This window comes from Semicossyphus pulcher, unplaced genomic scaffold, assembly GCF_022749685.1.
Source record: "Semicossyphus pulcher isolate SPU_LCO1_2020_fin unplaced genomic scaffold, fSemPul1.0.p SCAF_5, whole genome shotgun sequence".
Taxonomy (NCBI): Eukaryota; Metazoa; Chordata; class Actinopteri; order Labriformes; family Labridae; genus Semicossyphus; species Semicossyphus pulcher.
This window is the reverse complement of record NW_027211726.1, coordinates 17,327,817-17,348,286: the sequence shown is the minus strand read 5'-3', so window position 1 is coordinate 17,348,286 and position 20,470 is coordinate 17,327,817. Positions and strand designations below refer to the sequence as shown.

The 20,470-nt window shown below is 42.7% G+C and overlaps 1 protein-coding gene across 1 annotated transcript; it reads right to left on the bottom strand.

Annotated features, from left to right (window-relative positions):
- Positions 1-1,303: 1,303 nt before the first annotated feature.
- poc1bl (POC1 centriolar protein homolog B (Chlamydomonas), like) lies at positions 1,304-19,816 on the bottom strand. Its single transcript, XM_069681710.1, has 11 exons — positions 19,698-19,816; positions 14,988-15,442; positions 12,681-12,850; positions 10,994-11,183; positions 10,722-10,907; positions 10,224-10,341; positions 7,923-8,099; positions 6,716-6,847; positions 4,929-5,039; positions 3,060-3,212; positions 1,304-2,971 (listed from the first exon to the last, which is right to left on the bottom strand). Exons 2-11 carry the CDS (start codon positions 15,374-15,376, stop codon positions 2,840-2,842), a joined length of 1,758 nt encoding a protein of 585 aa, XP_069537811.1. The 5' UTR covers positions 15,377-15,442; positions 19,698-19,816; the 3' UTR covers positions 1,304-2,839.
- Positions 19,817-20,470: the final 654 nt, after the last annotated feature.

Here is a 20,470-nt window from a genome sequence, read left to right as displayed (position 1 = left end):
TGAGTGGCATTCTGTTTGATCGAGCACCCATATTGTGAAAACTACAAAGAGACACGGGAAGGCAACAAGTCAGCCTGAGTGTTGTAATATACCACGCTAGACTAGGCTCGTCGTGTCTTGTCAGAGACACAATATTAACGTTAATGCATGAGGGCCTTTTCATTTAGGGACCGGATGATGGATCACATTTTCCATGCAACAGATATTGGGTGGGAAAATGAAACAATGGTGAGCAGCGTGTGCACCTATTGGCTAATTTATTATCCTCCCTGTTCTGACTCCACACAAAAAATAACCCTGAATGCATTAAGGCAAATTTAATATGACCTATTTGCTTTTATATTACCTTTCTCTGATAAACATTATCAATGCAAAGTAACCACTGTATTAACAAGGGAAACTACCACGTAAAACCAGCAGTGAAAGAAGAATATATAGGACTGGTGACGAGGCTTTCCAACAGGAGAGTCCTCAATCAACCCTATTATTAAAGTTGTTGATCCTGTCTGTCAAACAACATACCAGATTGTCAGGCATTAATTGATGACTTGATTAGTTATTTAAATGTCAGAAGAGAGTAATGAAAGGATATTTCTGTCTAAGACACCCTCTGCATGTTTGAAACCTATCAACCACACAGAACACTTCCTCAGCTTCCCGGCATCAAGAGGACTTTGAGGTTAACATCTACCACATAGGCTATTTATAGCACACATACAGATTCAGTTCCTCTGACAGGAAACTGTTCCTTCAAAATATCTTCAAAAGCAACTTTTATGTCCCTGCTCTTGTGTTTTACTGAGCTCTATCTCTGTTTCATAACTCAAAGTTGTTCATATAGATATATAAATATAGGCTACAGCCTCAGGGCCTGAGGTGTTATCACTGTAAGGCACCATGTTCTAATATTAAGTACCAAATAAAACAATGACACATGACTGAAATCTTTTAACCCAATTCACTTAATGTTACCACCAAGGTTAAGCCTCCTGACCATGACCCCTTGACCACTACAGCCTGTCATTCGTCGCCTGATATTTGCTTTCCTACCAGTAGGTGGAGCCACATGACTATTAATCCTGTCTGAGAGGACTAAGGACTTGATGTGTGGTGCATTCACATACCTGGCTCTTGTTCTTATGCCACATGAAACACAATAAAAGGTGAGAGGAAATGAGCCTGCCACAGCTTATTTATGTCTTCTGACAACAGCAAACAGCCACGATAAGATAAAAAGCTTTTGTTGTCATGTCTGACAGAGCCTAGACATAGACGAAGAAAGATGACAAAGTCTGTCTGTGGTTAGTTTTTTATTCTTTCAATCATCCCAAAAGCTTTAATCTTCAAAAACAGCCAGGCTCTCCTTCATATCAAGTAATCACCATCATCCCTTTTTCATAATCAGTAGTTTTAGAGGTGCTTTTACGAGAGCACGCCGTCCCACTCTGGTCCCTTAAACCAAACATCATTTAAAAAACAGTAAACAGGAGTCATCTTACATGTTTTTATGCACTGCGTCCATCGATTAGTAGGAATATCTCATATTCGTGACTTCAAAGGAGCACAGACACCAAACATTGCTCAGTGATAAGCAGTCTTCGGCAAATACAGCTGCTACATTTCCACGCTGCATCTCTTGGTCCTTAAATCCCAGTAGGAACACAAACAGGCTCTTCAGTGGGAAAAAAAAAAAGCCCCACAGGAGTGTTTTTGACGCCATTTCAAGTACAGTTTACACACAGGAGTCTTAACAAACAGTCTGGCACAGCCAATTGAAGGATTAAATTAAACAGGCGTTACCTTTGAGGCTTTTATGCGTCTAAAAACAAATCAAGCGCTTCAAACCAGTGAGTTTTTTAACATTTTAAATGTTCGACATCCACTGGCACGTTTCATTCGGCACAAATAAGTTCTCGTAGGATGACAACCCTTCAGAAAAAAGCACAGTGACGGACGAGTCTAGAGGGTATTCTTAACTTTACAACACAGGGAAGAATAGATTACAACATTCCTGTCAACTCGCTAAGCCCTCGGGGGCAAATTGCACTTAATACAAAACCATAATGAACGCTTCAAGTCTTGTTCGGACAGCATTCTGCTGTGAAACCGGCTCCACAGACGAGAGACAGAATTGAGATGCAGTCTAGTATGACCGCAGCGCTCTCTCTCTCTCTCTCCCTCCCTGTTGTCCTCTCACATGATGGAGCATGTTCAGAAGTAGCTGGTCTGGGGCAACAAGCAGCTGACCTCACATTCCTGGCTTCTTTGAGCCGCCCATCTTTAAATTTTTTGACTAAACAAAGGAAAATGAGGATTCTACATAATAATTAATAATAATTGCACGTCACGGTAACATTTTGTAGTGCAGCATGACTAGTTTTCTTGGACATACTCTGTCTTCAGTCTCTCTCGAAGGCACTTGTTGGTGTGCTGGATATTTAGATCAGTGTGCTGGTTTCAAGTTGTTGCAGAAAACATGACGGTAGTGACGCTTGGAATGTGCGCTGGACTCCGTTTTGGTTGCTGAGGCACTTGGATGAAGCAACAACAAAGTAAAAAGTCTCAAGTTCAGCTCGTGTCTGTGAAACATCTTCTTGCAATCCTCGTTCGCTCCGCTGCTCTTCTTCAGCCGTTCACGTGGGTATAAAAGCACTGAAAAGGCTGGATCATTGGCTTAAAGTGACTTTTCCACCACCTTTGTATTTGCTCGCTATTCCCCTTCAAATGGAGTGCCGACTTGGAGAGCGAGAGAAGAAGACATCCACTGTAGTAATTGCACTCTGGTTAAAAAACAAAAAGGTCACTTGAGGTTTCCCTGCCACTTCCTCTCGGCCTCCTCCTACCGCTCAAACCTCCACTGCTGGTTTTTGTCTCCCGGGATACACCGCCGCACCTGGGCGTCCGTGCGGCCCTCTGCCGTGCGGTAGGCTGTCACGCACATGTCAGATTGAGGGTGGTAGATGGTTCCGTCCTGAGTGGAGAAAGTTTAGATGAAGAGATGAGAGAATAATAATGTGTGTGAAATGTACTACTGGATGACAGAGTGTGTGAGATCCTACCTCTCTGAACTCCCAGATGATGCTGGCAGGTTTTTGCTCCCTGTCACTGGGGCAGTGTCTCATACCGATGGGGGACTGTCCCTGGGGAACTTCAGCACACAGCTCTGTAATTGAGTTGAACCTGATCTCCTTTTGAGATGTGTATTCAAAGTACTGCAGCAGAAAAGAGATGAGATTATTAGCTATGTAGATACAGCAAGAATATGTCTTATGACATGAAGTTAAAATAACTTTGGAAAGAAACCACACTGGAAAAGAAGGAGTCACTGAGACGGTTGTTTCTTTCTTTCCACCTTAATCTGTCTTCTATACAAAGAAAGATTTTCAACAAGCACAATCGGGCAGTTTGGTCTTTATTTTTACTGCTAGGATCACGGGATGTTTTCCTCTAATACCCCTTTCTTACCAAAATTTGCATGTTGACGGCGGTTTTTCAGACCCAGGAAGACCCGCTTATAAATGCAGATTGTATCTGTTCCCATTGCCAGTGAAGTATACTCCTGTTGGTCTCTTTTCTGCTGCATCACTGTCTGACATCACAAACGTGCCGGTAACAGGGTTAGGACGGTGGTTAGGTCTTTGTTGTATCTATTACTCATTCAGTCTGTTTATCAAACTCGGCGCTGACAAATTAGGAACGATGTTCGAGCGCTGCTCGGACGAGGAGTCGCAGAAGTTACCAATGGAGCATTGCATCACGCCGGAGAGGGGAAGGAGATTAGCGTGTTGACACAGGTTTGCTGTTCCCATCAATGCCGCAGCCGAGGCGATAATTACTCGGGTCTACTGCAGAGTCATTTGAACCGGGTCTGAATGCTGATTGTAACCTTTCCCACTAAGCAAAAAAGCCGGGTGTTAGCGAGTGTTAGCAGGTTTTTTGACCAGTGTAAAAGGGGCTTTACCCTGCTGAGTGATCAAGACCTGGTAAAGCTTCATGCATGGCATGTATGTCGAGGGATCTCATGAGGAAAGACAGGGCCTTGACCCTCAACCAGACGTAAACATGAACCAACTCTCCCTCCTCTGGTGTCCTTTCGACATCCAGACCCATCAGGACAAAGGATGCAACACACCCGGGTCTAACTGTTAAAAGCAGGGTCGACTAATCAGTCTTCATACTTCCACATCCCTCTCTTCACATCTCATACATCTTTCAGATGCGTCGGGGCCCATAATGGTCATTGCTGATAAAAGAGTCATTCGGGGCCCCCTTGTCTGGCTACAAACTTATTTACCCGGGCTGTGCCATTCATTCTGCCTGCGAGGCTCATGTATCTTTCAAATGGAAGGTGGTTCTTATGTGGGCCAGGGGGAAGGGGGGAGGCAGTGAAGGGCCCTCAGGTTTCAGCTGGGAGCCATTCAAACATTGATTTTCAGTCACACATGGTGCTTTTTGTGCCCGGGGACACCTGATGCGGAGCTTCAGCGGGGTAATCAGAGATATCAAGCAGGTTAGAGATTCACAGAGAGGAGCTGTGCCTATTATCTGACTGCAACATTAAATATACATCCGCACAGACAAACAATCTGCTGCTCGCTGCACCGTCCATCACTGCAGCTGGCAGTTTAAAAAAAACCCTGTGATTCAACTGCATGATCTTTTTTTTGGCACATGTGGATAAAATACCAAACTTAGTTTTGTCCCTTCATTTCATTCCAGGCGTGCCGGACTCCCCCAGCAGAGAGCAATTTTCTGTCGTGAATCAACTGTGGCAGCTCGTTTTAGGGGTTAGCAGAGAGCGGTGACATTTCAAGATACGTCTCCCACCGGGAAAGAGAGGTTGTGAGATCGTGACGAGAGAGAATACGTGCAAAAGAAAAGGAGAGAAGGAGACAGACAGAAAGAGAAGTGTGAAAAGCTTCATGTACCTGGTTGCCTCCCTGGCCGTGGCAGCCGAACAGAGAGAGGTGGGCACCCGTGGGATTGTGCTCTGGAGTGTTGTAGTCCAGACAGTCCGACTGTATCCCCAAGTTGCGAACCTGGCAGGAGGAGAACAATTCATATTATTAAAAATGAATATGATGTACTTTAGTGATTCCTGGGAGGAGTTTCTCTTTCGTTCGTTTTATTCTCCACAGGCAGGGCGGACGGAAAGGTCACAGAAAGGTCACTTTTCTACTCAGTTTCCACATTAACACACCTAATAAGACGTCAGCATTTAATCAATACCCAGTTCTTACTTTCATATCAAAATGACCATACTGAGAAAATGTCATATGTTCAGGTTATTTCATTATAGGTACTATAGGCGTGTAAACATTTTTTAGATATTAAAGTTATAATCTTGAAGATCTCAGTTTCATTCTCTTTGGCGGCACCGTTGGTGATAAACGGTAATTGCGGGAGCACACTTCCCAGATATCCAGACAGTGTCGCATGTGTGACGTCCACGGTCGGCTCCGGTTGTAACTCTTGATTTTCCTGGCTGATGGTCGCTTTCCTTTTCAGACTGTTTGCCTTCATCTGAGCGTCAAATTTGTTTTTCTTTGGATTTTCACGTATTATTGAAGTTGTATCTGTAGTCATCGATCTTTGTTTGTTCAGCCATAGTAGATTACTGTTTACTCGCAACTCTTGCAGAAACCGGAAACGCAGCCACTTAGCTCCGCCTACCCTCTCTGGCAGACCAACCACTGCTTGCTAATGGAAAACGTGTCACTAACTGGGCGCCGCTTGTGATTTTTTCATCCGCGAAAGTTGCCACCCAATCTGTAATAATACTATATACTGCAAACGCAAAGGCTTTCATCAGTGGGCCATAGGCTCAATCACCATTGTGTTACCTCATTAGGCAATAGATATTTATAACTTTTACAAGAAAATCTCCCATATTATCACTTTAATACCATAAAAGTTTTGTGGACTTTGGCCTTGTTTCATAAAACACGTACATCACAGTTGCGGCATAACAAGGTGATGCATTTTCAGATGTTAAGGCCAAAAGAATTCCTTTAAATAGATTTTTTGGTGCAAAGCATTTTACAATCGAGTCCTGCACCATGTGTTTGGATGAAAATAGTCTTGATCCCGGTCCAAATGGGTTTCAAAGCCTTTCGTTTGTCTCAGTCCAGCCCTCTCACTTTCAGACAGGATTTCCCATATCTTGCCCCGACACTAACACCCTCACTCAAGAGAGATGGAATTAGGAAAGCAAGACATGCCTGCAATGCCATTTCTTTTTGACTTACCCGTGTAGCCAGAGTAACCAGTGTAGAGCAAATCAGCAAATGATCTATGATCAATATAGAATAAACGCTGTTGCTGCAATATGATTGTATCAGGCTAAATAGAGTTGTTGAGATACAGATATCACTGCCGGTATCGGCCTCCTATCCTGCTTAAAAAATATCAGCGAATGTGTTAGTCACTGCAGTGATCAGATACAATTGTTTATTATCCCCTTCCTCAAAAAGAACAACTAGTTTCAGGTAAATTATCAAGTGAAAATTACAAAAAATAACAGTGTGGTGCTAGCAGGGAGTGTAAATGCTGGTTTTTGTCCACCAATATTATGTGTATTTTTTTAATCCCACTAGTATCGGAGGAGTACTCGGTATCAGTCACACTCAAGGTATCGGATTTGGTATCTGGAAGTAAAGAAACAGGAACGTGTCTAATAAAGAGTGGAATACAGATATGGATATCAGACACTCACAGCCCCATGCCAGCCGACCCTGTCCTCAGGCACATGTAGGTCGGGGTAGATATTCTTCAGATACCAGTCAAAGCTGTTGCACTGCAGCCTTTTCCTCAGCAGCAGCCGCTCTGAAATATCCCCGTAAGTCTCCTGCAAAGTAAGCACACAATCAATACATTATCGTAAAAGTATGTATTACTGGCAGTAGAGTATGCTGAAGTTTATTTAGAAATATTTGAGAACACAGTCACGCCGTAAAATTAAATATTAACATCCTGGATTTGACACCTGAATCCTACTCATATAAAACACAGTAAACATGACCTTATGATGCCACCCAGAAGCTGACGAGCAGCTATTGTTGGGAGCTATGTTTGCTAAGGTGGGGAGCTTCTCCAGAATTATCTCAAAGTCCAGTACATTCACACCTTACACTTTGCACTCCGGGTGAGGGTGGATTTAACCACTGGGCCTCAAACACGCATGGATCTATTTTACACACATACTCAGAGCTCTGGTGTTCAAAAATGTTGCTGTAATATGATTGAAGATGCTGTTTCTCAAGTAAACAAGCTAACAATAATCCCATTTAATCTTGTGTTATTACTTCTAATGCAGTAAGCGCATGTTTTCTTTGGTATGTTGAATAAGCACCTTGTTATAATAAAAGGACAGAGAAGTGGTTTAATATGACAGAATACAGAGTAGATTTGGAGCGTGTGATCTGCTCTGGCACTTCTGTGTTCAATCTCCCCCTGACCAGGTAATTTATTGTTTGATCAAAGATCCCTGACATTAATAATGTACTTTTTTCAGATAGGTGAAACTGAGATACATGAATTTTTGATGCTGATGTTGGTACTCAGAACCTGAGAGGCACAACACACAAACAGGGCGCACACTGTTGCACACCCTCCCACACACACACCTGACTGACCCAGTCAGACAGACTGTGTTTCATCATGTGCTGACACGACGACAGGTGAATCATATCATATGAAACATCTAAATGTAACATCAAAGGAAAGCCACTCTGCGCCTGGTAACAACGTGCTGCTGTGTGTGACACGGCGTCACTGCAGGGCTTTAATTTAGCTGCATAAAAAACAAGTCAGTTTCAGGCTAACTAAGCTCAGCTGACTATTTCTAAACTTCCTCATAACAGCAGCCTGACGAGCTAAACAAGCTGTTTATAGAAAAACACGGTTCCTTTAATTTGTCCTACCTTCCTCGCAGGGGGATTCCTGTTGTAGAAGTGTTGTTTATAATTGTCCATCCAAACCTCCGCAGCTCGGACAGTGTTCTGCAGGAAGTTGGGCCGTGCATAGGGGGCCTTTTTAGGGAACACGTGGCCCACATGAGAGCAGGGATGAATCTCCAGGCTTCCCCCACACTGCCACACCTGACGGGATTAAACACGTGTATTTGAGACCCTTTTAGTTTCCTTAAACATTAAATTATTGGTTGTTTTGTGGACTACAAATTCTATCGTATATATTTATATTTATAAACCAGCTGCAAGATTAAACATTGTTAGGTAGAACACATTCATGTACACATATCATGACAGAGAGTAAGCAGTTACATGGATGTGTTAATCATTAACCAAGACCGTTGTCTATAGCACTGCACCTGTTGTACATTTATGGGACTATAACAGGTGAACTTTGACTCTTAAACTTACTGCTGGTATGTAAAACTTTGTCTGTTTGACTTTCCAGCAAATAAACCAAAAGGTCATTTTGAAGTTGCAAATTTTTGTAAATTTGACAAGCAAGAGTCATTTGCAACAAGTCTGCACATAATAAACAACATTCTTAAACTGTTTTGGTCCATAAATGTTTAGTCTAGGGATGTGCATTTAGAAATGGTTTTTTTGACCGGTGAGCTGGCACTCTTAGCGGTTAATTACCAGTTAACCGACAAGATTAAAATGTACTTTTTTTGATTGGATAAAAGTCTGGTACCCATGCAGATACTTTCAACCAATCAGATGGGGCGCCGCTCGTCACCCTGGTTACCACCAAACATGGAGGAGCAACTTGTTTTGGCTGTTTCTGTCTACCCGGTGCTGTACAATATGACAAACAAACAGTATCGCAATAGAGACCAAAAAACGAGCAGATTGGCCGGACTCAAATGTTGCTGCTAAGTGTCGTGCTTGTATCGCCCTACGTGTTGTAAGCTTGTTGTTAGCTGTGTAGTAAGTCAAACTTGTTGTCATAGACACAAAACCCACGTGCAGCGTTTTTTCTCTCACCACACAAGCGCTTCATCCCAGTCTTTTCTGCCGGAAAAAGGCGCTATGTGGACATCTTGATGGGATTTGGCATAATAAAAGTCCCACACGCTGCTTCTGCACGTTTTATTTTGCTCTCCTCTCAGGCTGAGCTCAGCTAACGACAACAAAACATGCGTTTCCCAAATATATATGTATATTAAAAAAAGACAACATTTTATTTAATTGTTTAACGGCTTAAAATTCTTAACGGTCGATTAACGGTTAACTGGTTAAAGTGCACATCCCTAATTTAATCCTTAAGTGTCCTTATAAGAGGATACACGCCTTGTCGAAAAAGGAATTATGTTGCTGGTAATCCTCTCTGAATGACAAACAAAGCTTTTCACCTTCAGCGTCTCAATGACAATTCATTCAACCCCTGCTTCTTGTGAGACATAAGACTTCCTCTGAAATCTGCTCTGATTCATTGTACAAATTTGCATCTTATAATTGCTTGATCTTCCACCAAGGATAAACAAAAGGGAAACAAAAAAACATCCTTAAACACTGAAAGGCTGTGAACAGAGTCCTTCTTAATACTTGGCTGAGTTATGTTCCCGTTACACGGGGTAAAATGATTATCATATTTCCATAGCCGAGCAGCCTTTAAATGACAGTCCCTTCCATCTTAATTCAGCGGGAACGTATTTTTTAAGCAATCCAAAAGCAGACTTGAAACCAATTCACTAAACATAAATTATGTATGGCAAAAAGTCCCGGTGAGAGGCATTTTTATTTCCACATGCATAACCCATCACTCAGGGGACGAGCCTATTCCTCTTTGCTCTGAAACCTCATACGCGCTATAAATCATGCACACACAATTCGCATCGCCTCCCCCGGCGTGCTCCCGCTACAAACTTACACATAGTCTAAAATCTGAGCCAATTTGATTGACGCAAACAAGTGAAAAGCGACACCAACGTCACAACAAGGTGTCAGCCAATATCAGATACTGTGGCTGACTGTGATCTGACACTGACATGTGTCGCTCTCACACCAAGTGCTGACTGCTCGCAGTTAGATAAGAAATCAAAGGATCGGGGCTATACGCTATGAAATAAAAGATTCATTGATGTTTCTGTCTGCTCTTTATCAAAGTAAACATTTGAGTGAGTGATCTGTCTGTGAGGAAGAGATTATAGTGAGGAAACGAGTGAGATATGTCACTCTTGTACTGTGGTTGCAGCAGTAAGAGAAGTGAGTCTGCTCTGTAGTTCCTCACTGAAGGAGAAGTGAACTCACCCTGAAGGAGAGCTCCAGGTTCTCTCCTCCCCACACCTCCATGCCCATATCATACGTGCCCAGGTACTCAAAGTACTTCTTGCTCACAGCAAATAAGCCGCCTGCCATTGTCGGAGACCTGCGAGGAAGAGTGACATAAAAAAATCCCTTTATAATGGTCACAACAAAGTTTCATTCATTTTATTTCATTTGCACAGGATGCACGTGTAAGGTAACCATGGCAGCATTAGTTTATTACAAAAATCAGCGGGATGGGAAAGTAACTAAGTAACTTTTACTTTTACTTGAGTACAATTTCAGTCAAGTAACAGTGCTTCTACTTGAGCAGAATATTTCAGGACTCTTTAAACCTCTGGTAAAAAGTAAGTAATAAAGTAATACAACATGTACAGTGAGAGGTCTATTACATTTTTGAAAGCAGATCTCTACCCAAGCGAGTGCCAATCTTATAATGTGATCTCCCATGAGAATAGACCTTGTTAAGTATCAGACTGTCACCTGATGGGGTCGATGCGAGACTTGCGCCTCTTGCGTTCCACCTCGGGGACCGCGTGCCACTGAAAGGTGAGTCTCCAGTCGAAGCCTCCGATCATCGGCTCGTCTATTTGCATGTAGAACTCGAAGGTGTTCCAGTCGATGGTGTCGATCACAGGGCACACGATGGTACTTTGATTCTCACCGATCCTAAACACAAGAGAGAAAACAAACTTAAACTCTGGTGTTTGATGTTGCTTCAGTGTCCCAAAACTTTATCAGTCTGTTCAACCCACCTTTCCAGCAGAGGCTCAATCCAGCCGGGGACGCACTCACAGTGGCAATCAAGGAACGTCAGCACTTCACCCGTAGCAAATTTGGCACCAATGAGACGCGCCCGGACCAGACCCTCTCTTTTTCTGGTCCGGACGAGCCGCACGCGGTCCAGATTACTGACATAGGCAGCAAGTTTGGATTTTAGGTATCCTGTTTTTCACACAAACACAAAAACACACGAAACCATCACTTGTAACATGAAAGGGGGGTTATATGCTAATTTTAAGCTTTATATCACTCTGTGATACCTGCAGAGTCGCTTAGCATAATTTACAGTTACATTTTTCTCACACTGGTGCTCTGTGCAGGCCCTCATACAGCCTCTTTATGACATCACAAAGTGCAGTGTGTAGAAAAAACTGTGTGAAACCTGGCGTGCACAGCAGCCTGCAGACTGAGCTGAGAAGCCTGCAGACATCCAACACTGTAACATTACTATGTCTTAAAATGTGACACAGCATAAAACCCCCTTTAACAAAAATATGATACATACATGAAGTCAAACTTTAAAGTAATTTTAAGCTGTAGCCAAGTTTTGGGGAAAAAGCATCTTATATCTTGTGGACAAAAGAAGTTTGTGCTATTTCTTCTTCCTGCATTTAACTTCTCTTCCTCTGAAGTAGCCTTGATCTATTTTTGGCCACTGCAGGAAGAAAAATAGTCAGACCGGACTAGAGATACTGCCAAGTTAGTTGGCAATGTTAAAAAATGTCTACTCTCAAATCCAGCAGAAACAAAGAATCATTCTTGTTCATTTGGAGTCCAATATTTCCGTCCCTATTTCTCTGATTACCATTTATACATGACAAAAAAATCCATGTCTTAAGCTTGTTAGATACCTGAGTTTGTTCATCTCTATCTGTCTGCCATTTAGCGCTGGAATGGGTTGCTAACAAGGAGCTACTATTGGCATTTGAAACAGCTTTAACCACACCCATTAAGCCTACTAAATAATAGCATTAACAGCCCTTTTATGATCTAAGGACAATCAAGGTCAACACAAGGCTTGGTACGCCAAGCCCTGTTTAACCAAATTGGAAACATGAGAGAAAGCCTGTCTGTCTGCAGTAACCGTTCTGGTCGGGGAGTTTCGTTTCTAGCATTCCAGTTTGCCAGAATGGTCAGAGGAGAGGAAATGATGTCATGGCAGCACTGCACACTGAAGTCATCATTATGGTGTAACGTCTCCAGACCAAATACTAATTCCATTAGGAAAGACGGACATCGAGCTACTCCTATATCCAGTTTCTGCGACCTCGCAGTATCAAGCACACATGCTGCAGAAATCATTCAAAGTGTAGTTTCACCAACATTCCTGCTATTTAACGTTTAAACACGACCCAGAACAGAGCTAACCGCTTCCAGTGCACCTTCCAGTAATTCTACAACTTCTGCATCATCAAAACGAATGTGTCCGGACTTGTTTCTTCTAATTGCTTTTGATATAAACCCAGAGGCATTATCTGTTCACTGCTCCATAGACAGCATCTTTCCTCTATATATAGCAGATTCCTGCCTGACTTGTTCTTTTGTGGAGAAATCAAAGCATGACTGAGGTCTGGCTTTTCCGCTTTGCTTAACTAGGCAAAGAATGTCAGGCGTCTTTGTCGTCTCTGTCAGATTTATTTTCAGATTAGTGGATCAAACCTCGATCGCTGAAGTCGTCAATGAGGATGATGTCTTTCAGCAGCATGGCGGGAATCGTCTCCAGGACGCTGTGAATGGTCCTCAGCAGCGTGGACCAGGCCTCGTTGTAGAAGGCGATGATCACAGAGGTGGTCGGCAAACGCAGGTAGTCAAACTTCTTACTTCGGCATCTGAGGTATGTGTTTGTGTGTGGGTGGTTGAGGTGGAGGAAGAGACAGGAAGAGTCGACATAAGCAACAGTACACATGTACAGTACATGTTTACAAAGAAGCAACAGCATCCTCATACAAGGAAGAGATTATGTTTTCATGTGGCCCGAGCGGCTTCAGCGACCATGGAGGCAGGAGGAGGTATCTGGTCTTAATCCAGATGGCAGTGATTAAAACAATAAAGAGCCGCAGAAATATGGATGGGGGCGGGGAGGGTATCACACCATTGAGCAACATACCACAGCAGTGCTCTGAGAGAGACCACAGAAAGTTGAACAAACAGACACAGAGTGCAGAACAGAGAGAAGAAAGGGGACAAGGGGAAACACCGGAGGAACAACTAAGAGAAAAGGCCTTTTTTGTTCCTCTGTGAGCTCGGTTTCTATGAATCAGGTGTAAAGATCCTGTTGTAAAACACAGAGAGTAACCTCTGGCTCAGGTTGAATTACTCCTGGAAATTTTGAAGCCAAAGGATCAACCCACAAATAGGACTTGGAAGTGGGTTGTGATTTAAATCAAATAAGCAGTTTGCTCCTCTCTCAAAATGCTCACAGTTTCCTGGTGGAAAGAAAGGTGAAAATGCAACAAAAAGCTGCTCTCAGGAGGAAACTGGTGGGACGATGCAGTCGCTGCAGAACTGCAAGAACAGTAAAATTACTGCTGAAGAGGATATAACACATTTGGTTACATTATTCCTGGGTATAAAGACAAACAGACAAAGTAGCCCACTTGGGAGGAAGTTTTGCACTTGTCAAAAATGTTCATGAGGTCATAAATGTGTCAGTGCGTAGAGTACAGAAACTCCACAAAAGGCTGCCAAGAACACTCTTATGCAAGAAGAGTGATGATGATTAGAGGCCGACTGATATCGGGTTTTTGACACCGATACTAGGGGGTAAAAAGTCCCAGATTCCCCTTCTAGTTGGAGTAGGGGTGGGAATTGCAGGGTAACTCATGATATCATACGATTTGTGATACGTGGCCCACGATAGCGATAATATCACGATACAGCGATTCTGTGATAATTGATATATTGAAGGAGAATCATATAATGATACATCACGATATCTGATTAAGTTCTTCGGCCAATTAATTTCCATTCACTTTACCCTCATTCATGTCGTAAGCGCCACCGCGGTAAGCCGTGAAGTAGTGACGTGGTGAGTCAAAATGGCGGGGAAAACTGTTTAGAGTGCCCTATATTAATCAGTTACAATAACGATATTTGGCGTGAGCCTATTTGTAATTGTTTTGCACGAGTCAGGACGACGATATGCGGCTGTATCGATAACTTGTCCCACCGCTAAGTTGGAGCATGCTTTGCTAGACAAACAATGTAATTAAACCATGTTTATCCCATACCAGAGATGATATCAGCCCTGTGATATGTTTGTGGGTTGACTTGGCACCTTCGTAGCCAAATGAGAAGATCAAAGCATCTTATCGGGCGAGCATTTAATATGCAGGGTGGTGAAATTGTTTACTCCAGAACTCAATGACGTGTTTAATGCCAAATTAGAAAATGCATCCCCAAACCTGCATCCAACACTACAGAGATTAGAACTAGGATGCAAATCAAACTTGGCTTCAACACAAATGATGGTCCTCACCACATTGTGATACCACATCTGGCTCTCATTAGGATGGAAGCCAGTGAAGGATAAGGCAAAGGCAGAAGGAGAAACTACTAATAAAAAGGCATCAAACTCGTCTCTTCCTCCCAGAAGCTGAGCTGGGAATATTCTGCGGAAGACAACTGTGGATGGAATAAATCCATCCTGGCAGAGAGCTGCTCACAGCAGCCTCCGTAAGCCCTGCATTGCATCATGAGGGCCTTCATTATTGTTTCAAACTGTCAGTGGAAAACCTGATTCCAGTAAGGAGCTCAACTTAATCTCTATTGAGTAATATATCCCTGACACAGTTGTTGCACAGCTATCAGCCACGTGCAGCCCTTAAAGCCAGAGATGCGTTAATGTTTTTCGCGTCAAACTCAGGAAAAAAAAAGGCAAGCATAAAAAATAAGTGCTGGAAAATAACGTGAGTCACTTTCTGACTAATGGTTCCCTCCTGTTAGACGCATTTTTGGTCTACTCACTCACTCATCCTGTGGTCCTGGATGTGCCGATGCAGGGAGATCTTGTCGCTGACGTAGATATTGATGGCGTAGCGCTCCACGCTGTCCTGCTCCTGTTTCTTTTCTTCAGAGTTGAGTTTGAGGTGCGTGGCCCGACCCCACTCCCCGAGGGCGTTGTTGTCCGGTGGTGCCTTAACGTAGAGGGGCCTCGCCAGCTGACCATCAACGCCGCTCTCCTCTAAGGCTTTCTGTCTCGTGTGAAGATCCCGTTCCTCCTCATCCTCCACCAGTGCAGAGGAAGAGGAAGGGAAAGAGGACCGTGCTAACACGAGGTAGCCGAGCCAGAGAATCCAGAGCAGGAAACCAGCTTTGGCCAGCGTGCTCAACTTTCGAGAAAAACGCATCCTCATGGCGGAAAGCCGCTGGGAGGCACCTTGACTGGCTGAGCTGCGGGGTGCCCTACAGGACACAGGACTCTGGAGAGCAGAAAGAGGCACAGAATCGAGTAAAAAACATGATCATGAAGACTTGAATGCAACATATCGGACACACAGAATCAGAAGGGAGGAAAAAATCTAAGTAACTACAACTGATAGGATATAATTTACAAGCCTGAGCTCCTTAATCAAAGCTCTCCCAATTGGAACAAGCTTTAATCAACTAGCAGACCCATTCACCAAAGCACTTAAACACAAGAAAGATCGCAGCAGCCTCTAAATTCACCAAGAGCCTCGAGGACACAGCTCCAATCGACCAGACCCGCAGTAATCAGCCCCGACATCATAAATATAATCGCATGCTCGGGGCTACATTAAGATGCTCATTAAATACAAATTGCAGAGATGGAAGAGGTTTAAATTACGGCTCATAGTACAGTAATGTGCTGAATAAATTGAGGCTGTGATTCACTCCAGTGAGAGATAAGTTAACCTGATGAACTTGATTGAAGCGTTGTGCGGATTTATACACACTGCATCACAATGAGTCTTACATAAGGTTTTCAACAAACCATTCATGCTTGTTATTCATGTCTATTGTCCACAAGATCAAATAAGATGCTTAATATTACTTTAAAAGTTTGAGTTCATGTATGTATCATATTTCTGTTAAAGGGGGTATTATGCTGTTTCACATTTTAAGACATATACATATGTTACAATGCTGGACGTCCAGACTAAACGTGCGTGAAGTTTCAAATCTGTAGGTAAAAGTTTGTTGGAGTAATGCCCAGGCCTCTCAGCTCAGTCTGCAGGCTGCTGTGAACAACAGGTTTTTAGACAGTTCTTTTCCACACGCTGCACTTTGTGACATCACAAAGTGCAGCCTCAGCAGGCTTCGGAGAGCTGGTCAATCAGGAGAAAGCGGGCTTGTAGGGGTAGAGTTTTTTAAAGGGGCAGAGCTGACTAAGGGATTGGTCAGACAGAGGCACACAACACAGCCTTTTCTGTTGAAGCCGACAGTTAAAAAAAAGTTTTATTGTTGTTAAGGCAACCACCGAATCATTAGCTGTCTTAACCGTTATTTTGTAAACTGACTGATCTGTCTAGCTAAAATACTTAGCTTTGTGTTCAATAGATTAGTTGTATCTGCATTAAACAAGACAAGACATAAGAGGTCAAAACCTATTATGTGGCTGACCGCATCAGGTCAATGTGCGCTTTTGTGGGCAATGTGTTACAAGGACTGTCCTTATGAGGCCGATGACAACGTGTTTGAAAGCAGGTGCACGTTGCGGACATAGGTGTGGACAGCAGACGAACAGCGGAGGAGCAGCCCCGCCTACTCCCCAAACAAAGTATCCAGAGCCGTATAGACAGAGAGTTCCGTCAGTGGAGGTCCAATATGCTCTATGATCTGCCATTGCGATGTCGCAACTCTCTCTCTACGGCTCTGAAAGTACCATCACTCAGTCAGTCACTCAGTCAGTCAGTCAGTCACCTATGTATAGGGCTGACCCCGGCGGTCAGCCAAAATATGGACAGGCGGAGGGCTGTTCCCAAATACATTAAATACAGGGAAACAGAGAGGAAAGATCACAGCGAGTACCGACAGCTGCCCCAACGGTAAACTCGATGTCGTCACCCCCACAAGAAGGCCCGCCTCTCTATTCATCCGACTGGACAATGACAAAAAACGGAAATGACGCCAGGCACTTTTCTATTTCAAGTTGAAGTCTTTTCAACTCGAGCCGCTCAGAGCGTTTCCCCAAAAAACGGGAGGCGTACAGAGCAGAAACACGCGAGGCTATCAGCTACGCAAAATCAGTGCGAAAAAGCCTCTCATTGAAAACAACTACAAAAAAGCTGCTGAAATATGTTCTGCCTGATCGGGACATAAGTCATTACAGGCAGAGGGCCTGCACAGAGCACCAGTGTGAGAAAAATGATCAGCTTTTTTAACTGTAAATTATGTTAGCTACTCCACGGGTATCACAGAGTGAAATATGAAGCCTCCAATTAGCATAATACCTCCCATTTAAGCTTTTTGCAGTTTTTCTACCCACTAATTCTACAATGCTTCAGTTACACGTGTGCTTGTACACGACCTGTTAAACAGCATGCCTCTGAAAATCAGAGTGACAGTAATCAGACAGTCAGGTCGAAGCTGCATTTAAATTAACAATCAAGGTTCCTCAATTAAAGATCTTTATTCCCTTTATTACGCTTAAGCCAAGCTAAACCAACGAAAGAAGAAAGAGCAGCTGTGTGGAAAATTTGCACGAGGATACATCCCTTTTTTACCCTGATGTAAAAATAAGATTAGCCTGCATCTGAAGACACACACAGACAGCAATTTAGACATTCATGCCTGACAGATCAGCTTAGCCTGCCAGGATTTGAAAGAAGGCTGCGGTAAAAACAGGCCACTTAGCTATGTTGACACTGATCTGAATGTAATCACATAATTGTGTTGCATTAATATTAGAGGAGGGTGCCTTTTACAACAGTGCCAGACGGTGCCAGACAGCCTTAGCAACAACACTGGCAGTCCTTCCCCTTAATACACCACAGCTATACATAGTTATTTCCTATTTCTGCCAAACATGGTTAGTTCAGGAACAGTTTGGCTTTATGAAACTAGAGAAAATGCTGTTAAATAAGGGGTAAAGTGTGTGCAAAGTGCTGTGAGAGTGTGTAAATCTATGGTACAGAGTCCACTGCATGTCCTTAAAGGCAGCAGCAGCAGCAGCAGCAGCAGCACAGCCCTTTCACTCCAGCCTGGGCTCCGGCCAGAACTCGGGAGTCCTGAGGTTACAAAATGGAGACGCCTGCAGACAAAACCCCCCTTTATTAGCTGTCCATCACACCTTCCACTCCCTCTGAATCTGATAGCCTTACTGGGGAGCGATTTGGAACGAGCAGGAGGGGAGAGAGGGCCAAGACGCAGCTTAAATCCTGCCCCACTTTTTGTGCTAAGAAGAGGGAATGAAACAAACAACAAAAAAAAAGTAGGTGAGGGATAAGATGTTATGTTTGCTTCCCAAGCTGCAATCTGTGGTGCATGTCTCCCTCCGTCATGCTAACAAGACTTTAAAAATAGAGCATAATGACAAAGATGAGGCCATAATTTATGTTACAGTTATACTAAGAACGAACATAACTTGATGTTGAAGTCATCATTGATGTTAACAATGTGGCACATAAGAAAGTCCGCTCCACTGATAGTCTGGAATCTGTACTGAATACTGTACAATACGTGGCTCATTTACTTGTCAGACAGTCATGAGAGAATGACAAAGCTGTAATGTGTGCACCAGTGGAACAGGTTACACAAACAGCAGGCGAAAGAGCAAAGCAAATCTCTCCCATAACCAGTTGGGTCCTTTTCTCGTCTTGTAAAAGTCTTGTAAAACAGGATCACTCCCTCTTGATCACACAAACATCTTCGCTGATTACATTCGGTGTATACAACTCTGGTAGCAAAGGAGTTAGGCTTTGATGAGTGATGACAGGCTTAATCCAGAGGCTGTATGGTTAGTTTTTTATCACAATGTCTGCATCCAAAGAAACCCTTACAGACTTAAACTGTACTATAAAACACAAAGCTTTGACAAATACTGCCTCACTTGAGCAATTTTGTTGCACTTAAAAGTAAAAGTAAAACGCAACTTCTGCTTATTTGTACTAAATAAAATGTCAGCCTTTCTTAAAAGCCTATCTATTGATCTGTTTTGCTCTTTAGGACAATGTATCTTCAGCTGTTAACAGATTTTTGAAGACAACAGGTGTTATGAGGAGGAAAAGAAAGGAGATAAGCAGTCACGAGTATAGCCGCAGACAGTCAAAACAAACAGTCCGGCAACAGGTCTCCTCGTGTGTCAAATTAAACTAATGTCAGGATTATAGTATAGAGGATTATAGTTTGTTTTACAGTCAGCAGAGAGGGTGGATGTTTGAGCTAAGCTCTCAATGAATGACGCATTAAATATGCAGTTTAGCGCAGCAGTGACTCGGAGGAATAAAGACAAATCTCAACTTTCCAAAGAGGCAATGAAAAACGAAACTAGGAACTAAAGAGTCGCCTTTTGGACAAGTCTACTTTAGCTTTGTTGTCAAACCATCACGTCGACCAGCCGTGTGACTTTACTGATAAACGAAGTCAGGAATGCAAATTAAGTTACCGACAACACGCTAACAAGTAAGCAGTACTTTGGACATAACGTACATGACAGTTTTATAAAACCGCATTTCTTAACAAAAAAAAAAGTATAATGTTAGGTTGTTAATTTACCTTCACAATAAGTTACATGTCTCGGAGTTTCTTCGAGGTTGCTCAGGCCGTCGTTTGTCAGCCTGACTGCGGTCGTCTTGCAGTTAAACCTCTGGCTTGCAGATGTCAGCATACCCACATCCTCTCCTCCACGTTGGGCTTCTGTCCTGTTTCAAAGCGCAAACAATAATAATGTAGGTTCCGGTAAAAACTTTCAAAATAAAAGCAGGACGTGTTCTCATAACGTTTGATGAGTAAACAAAAACCAGAAGAAATAAAATACGAAATACCTATTACATAATTTCTTGTTTTAAGTTGCATTTTTATTTCTTCAGGTACTTTACAGCATGGTTGTTATAGTTAACGAAAACTAAGACTAAAACTACCAGTGAAAAAAAAAATTAGTTCTGCAATGTCAATTTTCTAATAATAATTAAAAAAACTTAAACTAAATAAAAACTACACTGATCATTGCAACACGAACTAAAACTAAATAGAATTGTAGGTAAAATCAACTTAGTTTTCGTTTTTCCCCTTTATTCGCAATGTGGTTGCTATAGCTACCACTTTGTCCTGCTCTGTGTGACTTCTCGAGAGACACTGGCCTAATGAAAATCATATTCGATGTCATGCATTCTTTCATACTACCTTTTTCAGCTTCTTCAAATCCAGGCTTTCATCTTAACACCTGAAGAACTAAAACTAACACGAAAACTAAATACAAACTAAACTAAAACTAATCAATTCCTCAAAATAAAATAAAACTACTTGTGAACTTGTAAAACTAACTTAAA

Coding starts and splice junctions, on each gene's coding strand:
- poc1bl (XM_069681710.1), bottom strand. CDS start 15,376: ATGAGGATGCGTTTTTCTCGAAAGTTGAGCACGCTGGCCAAAGCTGGT. Junction 6,848..7,922: donor GGAATCCCCCTGCGAGGAAG/GTAGGACAAATT, acceptor CTTACTTTGCAG/GAGACTTACGGGGATATTTC. Junction 3,213..4,928: donor ACGGCCAGGGAGGCAACCAG/GTACATGAAGCT, acceptor TTTCTGCTGCAG/TACTTTGAATACACATCTCA.